Source organism: Hemitrygon akajei, chromosome 9 (assembly GCF_048418815.1).
Source record: "Hemitrygon akajei chromosome 9, sHemAka1.3, whole genome shotgun sequence".
NCBI classification, from domain to species: domain Eukaryota; kingdom Metazoa; phylum Chordata; class Chondrichthyes; order Myliobatiformes; family Dasyatidae; genus Hemitrygon; species Hemitrygon akajei.
The window spans coordinates 28,485,486-28,502,063 of NC_133132.1; the positions used below are offsets into that span (position 1 = coordinate 28,485,486).

Below are 16,578 nucleotides of genomic sequence, written 5' to 3' on the forward strand. Positions count from 1 at the left end.
CGACCTATACTAAACTGGCACCTTGTTTTAAACAGATCCTCGGAGCCCCGCTGTCACCGTCCTCCGGCCTTCAACAGAAGAAATTACGGGGAAGGGCACAGCGACACTGGTGTGTTTGGTGAGCCGTTTTAATCCGGGAGCTGTGGGCATTGAGTGGACCGTGGACAGACGTACGAAAAGCGATGGCGTTGAAACGAGCCCTGTCCTTCAGGACACGGACAACACGTTCAGTGTGAGCAGTTACCTGACTCTGCCAGCCTCAGAATGGAGCTCACACGAACGTTACTCCTGCGTGGTTAAACACGAGGCTCTAGCAAACCCGTTTGTGGCAACGATCGAGAGATCCAGCTGTATCTAAAACTATATTTCAAACTTAATAAAGATGAAAAGCTTATTTTATCCGTCTTTTCCTTCATTAAAATAGTTTTAAAACTTTATTCTTTTGCAGTTCAGTATTTGCGTTCAGCTTCGTCATTTAAGTTTTGTCACGTTGAACTGCCATTCTATTAAATGAGGATAATCCTTAATTCAAACTCCAATCTTAATTAGTCTCAGTTAAAGGCATTCCCAGATGTTCAGCAAATAACCGTAATCTGAAGATTGCATTCTTGGTTCTTGCCAGGCTGCTGATAATTTCGACCACACCTACCAAATAACTTTAACGATCCAGTTTGCTATGCAACTTGTTTTCATGACTTTTCTTTCGAGTTCCGAATGAAGCAGAAATATATTTTAAATTTCTCTTTAATGATATTGCCCTGATGTAAAAGAAAGTGCTATGAAAGCGCACACACGTGTGCACACAGACACACAGTCACCTGTCATGAAGGAACACATTCAACCGAGGACGATTTATGAATATAGAAGTGGCGAAATTAGTGGGTCTGGGACGATCCTCATATTGCGTGAAATGCCCCAGATTTTGCTTCTAGAATAAGTGCGAGTTGATGCGAACAAATGTAAACGGCCTATTTTCTATGGCATATAGATGAAAGGGAGGTAATGTTATTGAAACATCTAAAAATCTTTGTTAGCAGGCAAGTTAAATTCCGAGCCGCGTCCCACTTGTTTTCTGTGGAGAGCTGAAAGTTGTAGTGTTCGGATAATAGGTTTGGGTATTGAGGACTAAAGAAAAAAGATAACATTCTTCTCTCGATGCACATTTAATCCTTAGTTTCCTTAGAAATTTTATCGATGCCCAAGTAGATTGAGATCGAAAGATCTTTAAGAGTTTCAAGGGAGTCGAGACATGACAGAAACCGGAGACCGAGATCTGGTCAGCTTGCTCCAATTGTTATTCCTTCGTATGTCCACAACTTGAACTTGCTGAAATAGTCATTTTACATTAGATCTTTATTTAAAAATAATAGTTTTAAAATCATTCAAACCGAAGGGGTATTTTAATATTTTGAATAATAACCGTGGTTACCAGGTTTTTCGTTTCGAATTCCAGTGAAATATATGAACTGTTCATGCCCACCGGAACCCAAATTGAAACTATTGCAGCCAATACTTTAAAGCTTCCGAAACGTATAGATACTGTTATAGACCACTACTGCACATAAGCAGGCTCTTTAGCCCATCTAGCCGAACTATTACGCGGACTAGTCACCAGGGCTTTCTCCCCCATATACTCCCATCCATGTGCCTAACTATATTGCTCATGAATGTTGAAATTGAACCCGGACCCAATCGTTTCGCCTGCAGCTCGTTCCATACTCCCAATACGCCCGGAGTAAAGACTTTCCCCTCATGCTTCATTTAATCATTTCATCTTTAATCCATGATCTCTTGTTCTAATTTCACAGAATTTTAGTGGAAAAGCCCAGCTTGCATTTACATTGTCTATACATCTCATAATTTTGTAAATTTTCTCTGCCCGGCCTGCTGTGTTCCACCAGCATTTTGTGTGTGTTGCTTGAATTTCCAGCATTTGCAGATTTCCTGGTGTTTGAAGAGGAGAATCCATACTGGATCTAGTTCTGGGTATTGAACCTGGTCAAGTGGCAGACCTCTTGGTGGGGGAGCATTTTGGTGAGAGTGACCACAACTCCCTTAACTTCAGCATAGCTATGGAAAAGGATAAAAACAGACAAAATGGGAAATTGCTTAATTGGGGAAGGGCTAGATATGAAGGCATGAGGCAGGAACTGGCGAGAGTAAATTGGAAACAGATGTTCAAGAATGAAAGCACAGAAGTAATGTGGAGGACGTTTAGGGACCACTTGTACTGGATTCAGGATACGTTTGTCCCACTGAGATATGGAGAAAATGGTAGGAAAAGAGAACCGTGAATGACGAAACACGTGAGGCAACTCCTCAATAGGAAGAAAGAAGCATATGTTAGATATAAAAAGCAGGAAGTGGTGGTAGGTGACTCATGAGAAAATTGGGATAGCCAGTAAGGAGCTTAGGAGAGGACTTAGGAGAACTTCAAGGCAGAATGAGAAGGCCTTGGCATGTAAGATTAAGGAGAACCCCAAGGCATTCTATGCGTATGTGAAGAACAGAAGGATTGCAAGAATGAAGGCGGGGCCTTCAGAAGGATAAAGAAGGCAACATGTGCCTGAGGGCCGAGGAGGTTGGGGAGCACTAAATGAATACTTTGCTTCAGTATTCACAAGTGAAAACGACTTTGATCGGAGTGAGGTCGAAATAGAACAGGCCTGTGTGCTGGACAATGTGGAAATTAAGGATGAAGAAGTGCTGTATCTTCTGAAAAATATCGAGGTAGATAGGGCCGGACGTTATATATCCCAGGTTGCCGTTGAAAGTGAGAAATGAGATCGCTGGAACAGTAGCTATGACCTTTAAGTTCTCTTTGGCTGCAGGGGAGGTCCCGGAAGACTAGGGAACGGCAAATGTAGTTCCCATGTTTAAAAATGGTAATAGGGAGAATCCTCGGAACTATAGACCAGTGAGTCTTACGTCATTGGTCTGCAAACTATTGGAAAGGATTCTTAAGGATAGGATCTACGAGCATTTGGAGAAGTGCAGTCTACTCAAGGATAGTCAACATGGCTTTGTGAAGGGAAGGTCGTGCTTCACGACCCTAAATGAGTTTTTTGAAGAGGTAACAAAAGAAATTGATAAGTGTAGGGCTGTAGATGTAGATGTGGTCTACATGGATTTTAGCAAGGCATTTGACAAGGTCCCCCACGAGACACTCATCCAGAAAGTCATGAGGCATGGGATCAGTGGAACATTGGCTATTTGGATTAAAAAAGGGCTTACATGAAGAAAGCAGAGGGTAGTAGTGAAATAAAAGTATTCTGTTGGAGGTCGGTGACTAGTGGACTGCCACAAGGATACGTCCTGGGACCCCTGCTCTTTGTGATTTTTATAAATGACCTGGATGAAGAGGTGGAAGAATGGGTGAGTAAGTTTGCGGATGACACGAAGATTGGAGGAGTTGTGGATGGAGCTGTAGGTTGTCGAAGGCTACAAGATGATATTGACAGGATGCAGAGTTGAGCAGAAAAGTTGCAGATAGAGTTCAATCCGGATAAGTGTGAAGTGATGCATTTTGGAAAGACAACCCAGAAGCCTAATTACAGGGTTAATGGTCGGTCTCTTCAGAGCGTGGATGAACAGAGGGACCTTGGGGTTCAATTCCATACATCCCTCAAGGTTGCTGCACAGGTTGATAGGATAGTTAAGAAGGCCTATGGGATGTTAGGCTTCATTAATAGGGGGGTTGAATTCAAGAGTAGAGAGGGGTTCAATTCAAGAGTAGAGATGTCATGTTGCAACTCTACAAATCTCTGGTGAGACCTCACATAGAGTATTGTGTTAAGTTCTGGTTACCTCATTATAGGAAGGATCTGGAAGCTATGGAGAGCATGCAGAGGAGATTTACCAAGAAGTTGCCTGAATTGGAAAACAGGTCTTATGAGGCAAGGTTAGCAGAGCTGGGACTTTTCTCCTTGGAGCGTATAAGGTTGAGCGGGGATTTAATAGAGGTGTACAAGATTATGAGAGGCATAGATAGGGTGGATCGCCAGTACCTGCTTCCCAGGGCACGAATAGCAAACACCAGAGGGCATATGTACAAAGTTAAGGGAGTGAAGTTCATGGGAGATATCGGGAGTAATTTTTTATACAGAGGGTTGTGGGTGCCTGGAATGAATTGTCAGGGATGGTGGTAGAGGCTAAAACATTAGGAGTATTTAAGAGATTCTTGGACAGGCACATGGATGAAAGAAAAATAGAGGGTTACGGGGTAGTGTGGGTTTAGTACTTTTTTAAAGGAATATATGGGTCGGCACAACATCGAGGGCTGAAGGGCCTTTACTGTGCTGCAGTGTACTGTACACTAGCGTTCTAGTGTTCCTATAGGCAGGTGACTAGGACTATATACAATACACCAAATAAGGCTTCGCAAAAATTTTATACAACTTCAAGGTTTCGTCCAAACACTTGGACTCAATATTTACTTTGATCTACGAAGGCCAATATGCCAAAAGCTCTTTTTACGGGCCTAACTACCTACGACGCCACTATGAAGAAATTATAGTACTCATTAGGAGGCCGAACACCTCCTTCTTCTTAAACTCGAAATGTCCTGACGTATTTATACAGTCAGCACTATATTATCTTGAGATGATGGCTTCCTTTTTTCGATCTTGCATGCATGCAATATTGCTTTGCACCATCGGTGATTTACACGTCATATTGGTACGACAATGAACGTTAGATGTTAGAAATCTAAAGCAAAACCATACATGCTGGAGACGCGGTTCAAGCAGCATCTGTGGAAAAAGAAACAGAGTTTGTGTTTCTGATCCCCCACCAGCCATCAGTATATCTGATGAATTGATTTGTCAGCAATGGCTCTTCTTACACAGAGGCTTCCTGCCCTGCAGAGTTTTCCCTACATATTCTGTGTTTAAGTTTCGATGCATCTGCACTGTTTCGAGCATGCCCTTCGGCATTTCGTAATGAACTAAGGTTCAATTTTTTCGACGACACACTATTTGTATTTATGCAATGAAGAGAAATGCTAATCTTGAGGAAGATCCGCGAATGAATTCTTATTTATCCCCGTGACCTTGCATAATCTAAGCACTTGTATTCACTTATACCTTTCCTTGCTCGTGTCTCCCGGGCATCGGGTTAGCATAACGGTTAGTGCAACACTACAACAATAGTTCGGACTTCACTTCTGGCGTTGCGTGTAGGAGTTTGTTCGTTCTTCCCGTGAACCGCGTGGGGTTCTTCCTGGTGCTCCGGTTTCCTCCCACAGTTCAAAAACGTTCCCGTTACTAGATTAATTGATCATCGTAAATTCTCCCGGGATTAGTCTGGTTTTAAACAGGTAGGCTGCTCGACGGTGTGGCTCGTTGGAGTGGAAGCGCCTGTTCCGTGCTGTATCTCTAAATAAATAAAAACCTGTGATTCACCACCTTTCTATCGATGAGGTGCGCCATTCGTTTTCTCTTCATCCTATCAGGACATTTACTTTGTTGTCTGTGGCCTCCCTATCCTCTATACTTCAACCACTTACACTTTCTAATGAACTAAAATACAGAGCTGCAAGAACCTGCAGCAGAACCGAAAGGCCGTCTCCCAACATTACACTAGATTGTGCCTTGTATCCTGCCAAGATTCACCTGTTCAAAACATTGGAGGCACCATTGTTTGTGGGTTGTAGGGAAAACATGAGTTGTATAAAGAGAAATATAAACTGTTCAAATATGATTTATTTTAATTTATTATTTTAATTATTCGATTCTTTGTTGTTTCAGGAACTAATTTTAATTAAAACGTTAGCTTAATTCTTTAATATCATGCTCCAATTTTAATATTCCTTAGAAACGTGTCAATTACTTTAATTGCGAGGCATTCGGTAATGTATTAAATATAACTGGCCGTCGGCTTCCTGAAAGCTGAAACGCCAGAACAACAGACCACTGGGAAGACAAGTGATATTTAACCCTTTCTCCTGAGAGAATTTACGTACAGGAATGGTGACGTCATTGCGTGGCCTAGCCTTGGCTGCTTAAAAAGACCATAAGACATAGGTCAAGGATTAGGACATCTGGCCCAATGCAGGGATGGAGATTTCATCAGAAACATTGAGGGATTTCATCAGGGATTGATAGATTAGTTGCAGAATCAACATTTGTGAAGAAATTGCGTAGCCTGGCCCTGTTTTCTCTAGATATTTACGAGAATGTGTGCAAATCTCGATGAAAATTAAAATTCCTACAGATCTTAACATGCTCAATGAACAGAAGATTATTTCCCAGATGAGGAGTCCACAACCATTGCTCCAGTCTCAGATCAGGCATTTGCATCTAGCAACAGATGTGAGAAGGGCCTTCTGCCGGAATTCTGACTCAGGGGCGTTCCGTCATGTTCCCAGAAACAGCAGCTTCGCACAGCCTGCACCTCACTCAGCCACACGCACTCAATGTGCTGACGATGCTGTTATTCGCCAGCCAGCTTCATTAAATTCATTCATAAGATCACAGATTTCTCAATATTAAGGAAAAGGGCAGGAACATGTTGCTGAGATCTAATATCAACCAGTACTTGATGAATATCTGGACGCGTTAGAGGAACAAAATGCTTTATTCCTCTTCCCACTTTTATGGTTAATAACCAATACCGTCAGGGCACGATATCAGCTGTCCCTCCGCTGGTTTAATTCAACTGCTGACACGCAAGAACAATATTTTTTTTTGTAGCAAAAGATTCCGGGTTACATTTACAAAGTGAAAATGTTTTATTCCGCCATAATGTAAAGTACGACTGTAGGAAAACCGCTTGCAAATACAAAGGAATCAATCGTGGAACCTCACAAGTGCACTTTTCTTGTGAATTCCACTGGGAGGCGGTCAGCGTGAGGTAACAGTTGAGGATGTAGGTCTGGTGGGTATCCCGGACGGCTCGGGTTGTCTGGACACCAGCAACGACATTCGGGTCCATTTCCCAGACACCTCCACCTGTCTAAGAGAATAGTTGTTGATTAGTCACATCACAGTCACAATCTGTGCTTCAATCGTGGGTGGAAGAACAGCAATCGAAGGGCAGGACAATTTCTACCTGAAGTGACAAAGAAATGTCCATATTAAAGAACGATAACAAATCGTCAGTCAGTCATTTATTATTTGATGTCTTGACCTGCGGCCTCTCAAATGGCAAGTTGCGGGTTCAGGTCCCACACTGAAGATGGTTGGAAAACGTGGACTGACATTGTAGAAAGGTGCCGAATGCGTGTCAAACAATCGGCATTATGTAGGTGCGGTGACAGTACACGACCTTTGGGAGGGTTATTTTCAAGAGAAGCAGGAGCGAGGGAGATCATTCCTCTGGACAATATTTATAACTTAATTTTTTAAAATTCAATTAACTCGCTGCAGTGCAATTACTCAGACCTTTCGGTGCCCGAATTGGCAGCGCAGTTGCAGGAACAATTCGAATATATATATATATATATATATATTTATTTATATGACCTAATATTTATTTTCATGTGGATTACCAGTTGCACATCAACTACTAGTTTAACAGAGAGATGTCGTCATCTAGATCCTGGACTGTACAAGAAGACAGGAGGTCGCACTGCTGCATGGGTTTAAACTAATTGAACCAGGATACCGGGGTTTACTCCGAGCTTTTCCCCATGTGTTGGCATAGCCGCAAGGCATCGGAGGTTTGAGATCTGAGTGTTCCTTCTCCGAGATGAGCTGCCAAACATGGTTAACGAGCTCCATCTGCTCGAAACGACCAATGTAGTATCGGATCGATAAACGCCTTTACAACTACATTCCGATCAATTCCCGAATTCTTGGGCTCACTTCAGTTATACTGAATAAGCAGTCTTCTTGAGCTGGACCCATTCACCTACATTTTCCCTGTATCTCTTTAAACATTTCCTATCCGTGCACATCTACAAGCGGATTTTAAACCTCGAAATCGTTGCTACGCCTGTCACTTCCTCTGGCAGGTATTTCCACATCGTCGCCACCGTTGCGATGAACACTTATCCATAGGTCCCCTTTGATATTCCCCTCTCACCTGAAGTACATCCACTCCGATTTTAGGAGCCGTGTAAACGGGAAATGCACTTTGACCTTTCACCCTATATATTCACGTCACGAGTTAATAAACCTCTATAATGTCAATACCAGCCTACATACGTTAAAGGAAAGCAATCCCAGAATATCCCAGTGGTTCATTATAATTCAAGACGTCCATTCCATGTGGTAAACTACTACCATGTCCACATCAACCATTTCGGTAACATCTTCAAAACAGCAATGTAAATTCGGGATCAGTGACTTCTGACGCACAAAACCACTTTACTGTTCCTAAGCATTACTTACCTTTCCATGTGCATATAGATCCTGTCTCGCAGAATTAGCGGCAGTAACTTTCCCACCACTAATGTTGGGCTCGCAAGGCTGTAATTCCGTTGCTTATCCTTAAAGTTTTGCTTAAATAAAGAGGCAACATCAGCTAACTTTTAGGTTTCCAAACCACATCTAGAAACGTAGAGGCATAGAAAACCTACAGCACAGTACAGGCACTTCGGCCCACAAAACTGTGCTGAACACCTTAGAACTACATAGGCCTACCCATTACTCTCTGTTTTTCTAAGCTCCATGTACCTTTCCAGGAGTATCTTTAAAAACCCTATCATTTCCGCTTGCATCACCGCAGCCGGCAGGCCATTCCACGCACTCAGCACTCTCTGTGTAAAAAAAAACCTACCTCTGACATCTCCTTTGTACCTACTTCCAAGCCCCTTAAAACTGTGCCCTCTCGTGCTACCCATTTTAGCCCTGGGAAAAAGCCTCTGACTACCAACATGATCAATGCCTCTCATTATCTTGTACAGCTTCTCGTTGTCTTGAACACCTGTGGTTAACAAAGACACAACAAGTCTCTGCAAAAGATCTAGCAAACTGCACCCAAGCTTGCTACACGTTTCTGGGTACAGAGAGCAAGATCCAGGGTTTATTCACCGTTCTCCTCTTCAGAAACAGAAACATCGATTTTGCTTAATATCATTACCTTTCAGGGCATCAGTCTGCTCGTCCTTGAGCTTGCCCGCTTCCACGACCTTTTTTCCTCTTTAAAGTAGAATAGAAGCATTCATTTAGGTCCTCCATTGTCTCGACAATCAAACTAATTCCAAAATGCACCTTTTCTCTCCCCAGCTCCATCTTTTGTTTTTTATATATTTAAAGAATCTCTTATGATCAACTTACCTGTCAAGGATGTCTTATGCCCGTTTTCGCTACTGATTTCGTCATTAACTGGACTCCAGCAGTCCTCGTTTTCCCAACAGTTTTTGCTACATCCCAGACGGCTATTCCATTCTGTTCAGGAGACTTCAATTTCCCTCCATTAATTAGGGCTCCTGAATCCTACCGACCTTGCCGTTCACTGCTATATTGGCCCTGAATTCTTTGTATCCCATTTTCAAAAGCTTCCGACTTGCCAAACTTCACTATGCCCGCTAACGGCTTCTCCGAATTGATCTTTGAGAGTTCCGGTCTAATCCCATCAAATTTTACTTTGCTCAAAGTTAGGCATTTAACTTGAGAACTAACTGTGTCTCTTTCTCAAAACTTATTTAAAATCTAATTGAATTATGGTGACTGGCTCCAAACCGACACCACCAGTCGCTTGACAAGTCTCATTTCCCAAGAGGAAGTCGATTCTGATCCTGGAATAGAAACAATGGATCCATTTAACTAAATTCTGTATTTCCGTATTCTGCTGAAGATTGTTACTACTAGCGGTCAGTGTAGCTGCTTTTCTTTCGATCTACTTCGTGCTATCCTGGCCCAGCCAGTGTTTACGGCGATATTGTAAGTGAAATTAATATGTTTTAAACTCACCATACTCGTATTCTTGGAGTGTGTGAAAGGAAAACGTACAGATATGAATTTTACTTGCAAATTGATATGAATTGAAAAAGATCGGAATTGCAAATTCAAGGACATAATAATTGGAGAAAGTAAAGGAGATTTGCTCTGTACCTAATTCGTGCACTAACTTGTTCCGCCAATAGATTTTAAAACCAACCTTCAGTGTTTTGCTGTATAGAGCTAAATTTGAATCTGAATGAAATCTGAAAAAACTTGCATCATTTAAGACCAGAACGGGCTTCGAAGAGTGGCTCGCAGATGTTAGAATGGAAATTCGCAATCTTTATTGCTTTTGGTATGCTGGCCTTTATAAATCAGAACATGCAGTATAGGAGCTGGGATGTAATGTTAAAGTGGCACAAGGCATTGGAGAGGCCAAATTTGGAGTATTGTGTATAGTTCTGGTCACCGAATTTTAGGAAAGATATCAACAAAATAGAGAGAGTACAGAACAGAGTTACTAGAATATTACCTGGGTTTCAGCACCTAAGTTACAGGGAAAGGTTGAACAAGTTAGGTCTTTATTCTTTGGAACGTAGACGTTTGAGGGAGGTCTTGATAGAGGTATTTAAAATTATGAGCGGGACAGATAGACTTGACGTGGATAGGTTTTTTCCATTGAGAGCAGGGGCGTTTCAAACAAGAGGACATGAGTTGAGAGTTAAGGGGCAAAAATTTAGGGGTAACAGGAGGGGGAACTTCTTTACTCAGAGAGTGCTAGCTGTGTGAACGAGCTTCCAGTAGAAGTGCTGGAGGCAGGTTCGATATTGTGATTTTTAAAAAAATTGGAGAGGTATATGGACAGGAAATGATTAGAGGTTTATGGGCTGAGTGCAGGTAGCTGGGACTAGGTAAGAGTAAGCGTTCGGCACGGACGAGAAAGGCTGAGATGGCCTTTTTCCATGCTGAAATTGTTAATGGTTATTAGCAAATGCCTTTCAGTATTGTATGTTTTCAACTGTTGGTATTATTTCTCTCTTACTTTGGAATGTCAATATGTGCAAACATAGCAGACAGACTTTTCTGCCAATTGTGATACTGAAACTTGGCAATTTAAAATCGTGATGCACTTGGGTCACCATGTGGAAATCAATTTCCAAGAGGACTACCTTATCGTAGGGTTTGAAGGCATGCGTGGCTGATTGACCCAGAGAGCTATGTTGGCGAGTATTATGGGCTTGCGCTTTGGTTTTTGATAGCGTCAACCATGCCGAGCAGGTCAAAGGGTAGACTAAGACTAAGAGTGCTCCTTTCGCCATCCAGGTTCGGGGGTTCACCTCAGGGATAACAACCCTGGCAGGTCAAAGTGTGTTACGGAAATAGCAATGAAACATCCCTCGCTATCTGCATGCGACTCCTTCTGTAGACAGAGATTGAGGATCTTTATTACTGCCCTGAAAGACAGCGGCATAACGGGAAGTAAATCAGTGGAATTAATCTATCATAAAAGTTGTCAATTCACTAAAAAATGGAACCACAGAACAGTGAGCCTTTCAACTTTGCACGAGAAATTAGTTGAAAATCTGAAAGTAAACACGTTGAGCCGTAGCTCTGAACCATATTAGATGAACACAGTTGTATTCCCTGTCTTTACCAACCTAGGTAGTGAACATTGTAAGAAAGTGGTTTCGTCAGTGGTGAGTGTAAGTAGAAAGATCCGCTACACTCCACAAACCAGATTTGAATTATTTGCTTTAAGTGGAAAAATAATATTTCAGAAACAAAGCGTGTAACTTTCAACATGTATGTTAAACTGTCCAAAAGTGATTTACTATACAAGCAGTCTGTAATTTTATATTGCGCAAAGCAAACTCTGTATTCCGATAGCTAAGATGAATTAAGTACGCTATTCAAGGGGTTCTCAGTCTCGGGTCTATACATCCCTCTGCTAATAGCAGGGGTCCATGACATAAAAAAGGTTGAGAGCCCCGTGTACTAATCCCCGATTTTAAGCAAAACATGCATTAGACTTCTGCCTCTTGTCTTGATGACTGAAAATTTTAATGAAGTGAAGGTGTCTAAGGCAGAAGTAGAAACGGTGGAAGCTAAGGTCCCAATGGAAGCCACAATTAGTAGCCAGGTATAACCTCAGATTTTTATTCAACCTGAGTCCAATGGACAACTACAACAAAGTATCCAAAGGTTGTTTGAATGAGAAAAAGTCAACATGATTTGAGAGGAACATGTATATTTCAAAATCAGAGGATAAGAACAAATGTGAAAAATCATTGAATTTCAGTCAGAGGGATGAATCTATGGAACAGTTGTAGTAAGAATTTAAAAACATGCACTACACTTAACAAGTTTAAAAAATATTGAAAAATTATTTAATGAACAAATATAAAATATATCATTTAAAATGAATGGGAGTAATATTTGAATTGGATTTTGTGTAAAAAGATTATCAATTATTTTTGATGTGATCATTGAAGCCAAATATGTTGTTACGTAAGTAAGAGGGTTAGGCGTCATAAGCTGTACCCTTTCGTTCTGTTTTAAAGAATATCTAAGTTTTTTCTTCTAATTTTGTCCTATGAAATAATCGTTTTAAATTATGCTTTTTGTTATCTTTGTACTGACCGAAATATATCAATTTCATGCATTCATTCAATGCTGGTTAAATCCCCAGCCGAAATCATTCATTTTACGCCACTATACATATTGTGCCCCAGTGTCACAAAAAAAAACAAACATCACCGGCGATTTTAGGTGGTATTTTTTCACGTCTAATTTAACAGATTGAAATGGGAAAATGGAAAATAAATAGATGTTCATTAAGTTGAAAGAATACATGAAATACCAAATGCATTTTAAACAAAAGAGATGTTTTAACAGAAACAGTTACTCAACCTATACTAAACTGGCAAATTGTTTTAAACAGATCCTCGGAGCCCCGCTGTCACCGTCCTCCGGCCTTCAGCCGAAGAAATTACTGCAAAGGGCACAGCGACACTGGTGTGTTTGGTGAGCCGTTTCAATCCGGGAGCTGGCATTGAGTGGACCGTGGACAGCCGTACGAAAAGCGATGGCGTTGAGACGAGCCCTGTCCTTCAGGACACGGACAACACGTTCAGTGTGAGCAGTTACCTGACTCTGCCAGCCTCAGAATGGAGCTCACACGAGCGTTACTCCTGCGTGGTTAAACACGAGGCTCTAGCAAACCCGTTTGCAGCAACGATCGAGAGATCCAACTGTCTCTAAAACTATATATCAAACTTAATAAAGATGAAAAGATTATTTTATCCGTCTTTTCCTTCATTAAAATAGCTTTAAAATATTATTCTTTTGCAGTTCAGTATTTGCGTTCAGATTCGACATTTAAGTTTTGTCAGTTTTAAATGACATTCTATTAAATGAGTATAATTCTTAATTCAAACTCCAATGTTAATTAGTCTCAGTTAAAGGCATTCCCAGATGTTCATCAAATAACCGTAATCTGAAGATTGCATTCTTGGTTCTTGCCAAATTGCTGATAATTTCGACCACAGCTACCCAATAACATTAACGATCCAGTCTGATATGCAACATGTTTTCATGACTTTTCTTTCGAGATCCGAATGAAGCAGAAATATATTTTAAATCTCTCTTTAATGATATTGCCCTGATGTAAAAGAAAGAGCTATGAAAGCGCACACACATGTACGCACAGACACACAGTCATTTCTCATGAAGGAACACATTCAACCGAGGACGATTTATGAATATGGAAGTGGCGAAACTGGTGGGTCTGGGACGATCCTCATATTGCGTGAAGTGCAGCAGATTTTGCTTCCAGAATAAGTGCGAGTTTCTGTGAACGAATATATACGGCCTGTTTTCTATGGCATTTAGATGAAATGGAGGTAATGTCATTGAAACATCTAAAAATCTTTGTGAGCAGGCAAGTTAAATTCGAGCCGAGTTCCGCTTGTTTTCTGGGAGAGCTGAAAGTTGTAATGTTCGGGTAATAGGTTTGGGTATTGAGGACTGAAAAAAAAAGATAACATTCTTCTCTGGATGCACATTTAATCCTTAGCTTCCTTAGAAATTTTTATCGATTCCCAAGTAGATTGAGAACGAAAGATCTTTAAGAGATTCAAGGGAGTCGAGACATGACAGAAACCGGAGACCGGAGATCTGGTCAGCTTGCTTCAATTGTTATTCCTTCGTATGTCCACAACTTGAACTTGCTGAAATAGTCATTTTACATTAGATCTTTATTTAAAAAATCACAGTTTCAAAATCATTCAAACCGAAGGGCCATTTTAATATTTTTAATAATAACCGTGGTTACCAGGTTTTTCCTTTCGAATTCCAGTGAAATACATGAACTGTTCATGCCCACCAGAACCCAAATTGAATCTATCGCAGCCTGTACTTTAAAGCTTCCGAAACGTATAGATACTGTTATAGACCACTACTGCACAGAAGCAGGCTCTTCAGCCCATCTAGCTGAACGATTACGCGAACTAGTCACCAGGGCGTTGTCCTCCATACACTCCCATCCATGTGCCTATCTATATTGCTCATGAATGTTGAAATAGAACCCGCACCCTAACCTTTCGCCTGCAGCTCGTTCCATACTCCCACTACAGTCCGAGTAAACACTTTCCCCTCATGCTTCATTTAATCATTTCATCTTTAGTCCATGATCTCTAGTTCTAATTTCACGCAATTTTAGTGGAAAAGCCCAGCTTACATTTATATTGTCTATACATCTCATAATTTTGTATATCTCCATCAAATCACCAATCATTCTCCTTTGCTGCAGCTAATGGAGTAAAAACCTATTCAAGCTCTCCCTATAATTCAGGTTCAGTGTCAGTAAAATCCTTGTAAATTTTCTCTGCACTCTTTCAATATTATTGATATCGTATTGTGATCTCTTCTGGGGAAAGTTGACCTGTACAAAACGAACAGACCTGAACTGGATAGCGACCGATATCCTGGCGGGCAGGTTTGCTACAGCTGTTGGGGGTTGTTTAAGCTTGCCTGGCAGTGGGGTGGGAATCAGAATGTAAGTGCAGAGATCGGGGTAGAAGGACAAGGGCATGATGCTATGTGTTCTGAGTTGGTGAGGAAGGACAGGCAGGGGACAAAACATAAATGTAGACAACACAAAGTACACTGCAGATGTTGTGGTCAAATCAACACGTACAACAAGCTGGAGACACTCAGCAGGTCGGGCAGCATCCGTGGAAACGAGCAGTCAATGTTTCGGTCCCAGACCCTTCCACCTGCCAAAGGATCTTGGCTCGAAACGTCGACAGTGCTTCTCCTTATAGATGCTGCCTGGCCTGCTGTGTTCCACCAGCATTTTCTGTGTGTTGCTTGAATTTCCAGCATCTGCAGATTTCCTGGTGTTTGAAGTGGAGAAGCCATACTGGATCTAGCTCTGGGTATTGAACCTGGTCAAGTGGCAGACCTCTTGGCGGGGAAGCATTTTGGTGAGAGTGACCACAACTCCCTTAACTTCAGCATAGCTATGGAAAAGGATACAAACAGACAAAATGGGAAAGTGCTGAACTGCGGAAGGGCTAGATATGAAGGCATGAGGCAGGAACTAGCGAGAGTAAATTGGAAACAGATGTTCAAGAATGAAAGCTCAGAAGTAATGTGGAGGACGTTTAGGGACCACTTGTGCTGGATTCCGGATACGTTTGTCCCACTGAGATAAGGAGAAAACGGTAGGAAAGGGGAACCGTGAATGACAAAATACGTGAGGCAACTCGTCAAGAGGAAGAAAGAAGAGTATATCAGATATAAAATGCAGGAAGCGGGGGTGGGGGGGCTCATGAGAAAATTGGGGTAGCCAACAAGGAGTTTAGGAAAGGACTTAGGAGAGATCGAACGGAGAACGAGAAGGCCTTGGCATGTAAGATTCAGGAGAAACCCAAGACCTTCTATGGGTATGTGAAGAACAGAAGGATGACAAGAATGAAGGTGGGGCCGCTAAAGGATAAAGTAGACAACATGTGCCTGGAGACAGAGGAGTTTGGGGAGGTCCTAAATTAATACCTTGCTTCAGTATTCACAAGTGAAAAAGACTTTGATCGGAGTGAGTTCGACATAGAACAGGCCTGTGTGCTGGACAATGTGGGAATAAGGATGAAGAAGTGTTGTATCTTCTGAAAAACATCGAGATTGATAAGTCCCCAGAGCCGGACGTGACATACCCCAAGTTGCTGTGGGAAGTGAGAGAAGAGATCACTGGAGCAATAGCTATGATCTTTGAATCCTCTTTGGCTGCAGGGGAGGTTCCGGCGGATTGGGGAACGGCAGATGTAGTTCCCTTGTTTTAAAAAGGTAATAGTGAGAATCCTGGGGACTATAGACCCGTGATTCTTACGTCGTTGGCCTATAAACTATTGGAAAGGATTCTTAAGGATAGGATCTACGAGAATTTGGAGAAGTGCAGACTACTCATGAATAGTCAACATGGCTTTGTGAAGGGAAGGTCGTGCCTCACGAACATAATTGAGTTTTTTTGAAGATGTAACAAAATAAATTGATTATGGTAGGGCGGTAGATGCGGTCTACATGGATTTTAGCAAGGCATTTGACAAGGTCCCCCACGGGAGACTCATCCAGAAAGTCATGAGGAATGGGATTAGTGAACACTTGGCTATTTGGATTAAAAAATGGCTTACAGGAAGAAAGCAGAGGATAGTAGTGAAAGGAAAGTATTTTGCCTGGAGGTCGGTGACTAGTG

At 41.7% G+C, this 16,578-nt stretch overlaps 1 protein-coding gene and 1 gene segment (V, D, J or C); both read left to right on the forward strand.

The window, feature by feature from the left end:
- The window catches only part of LOC140732641 (immunoglobulin lambda-1 light chain-like), a 31,298-nt gene extending 30,940 nt beyond the window's left edge, over window positions 1–358 (forward strand). The window contains exon 4 of the mRNA XM_073055337.1: window positions 36–358. Within this exon, the coding sequence (XP_072911438.1) occupies window positions 36–358 (323 nt within the window). The remainder of the gene's footprint in view (window positions 1–35) is intronic.
- Window positions 359–1,249: 891 nt separating this feature from the next.
- On the forward strand, window positions 1,250–13,088 carry LOC140732642 (immunoglobulin lambda constant 7-like). The segment is given in 2 exon segments: window positions 1,250–1,304; window positions 12,769–13,088. Coding segments are annotated over 2 exon segments (375 nt in total).
- Window positions 13,089–16,578: the final 3,490 nt, after the last annotated feature.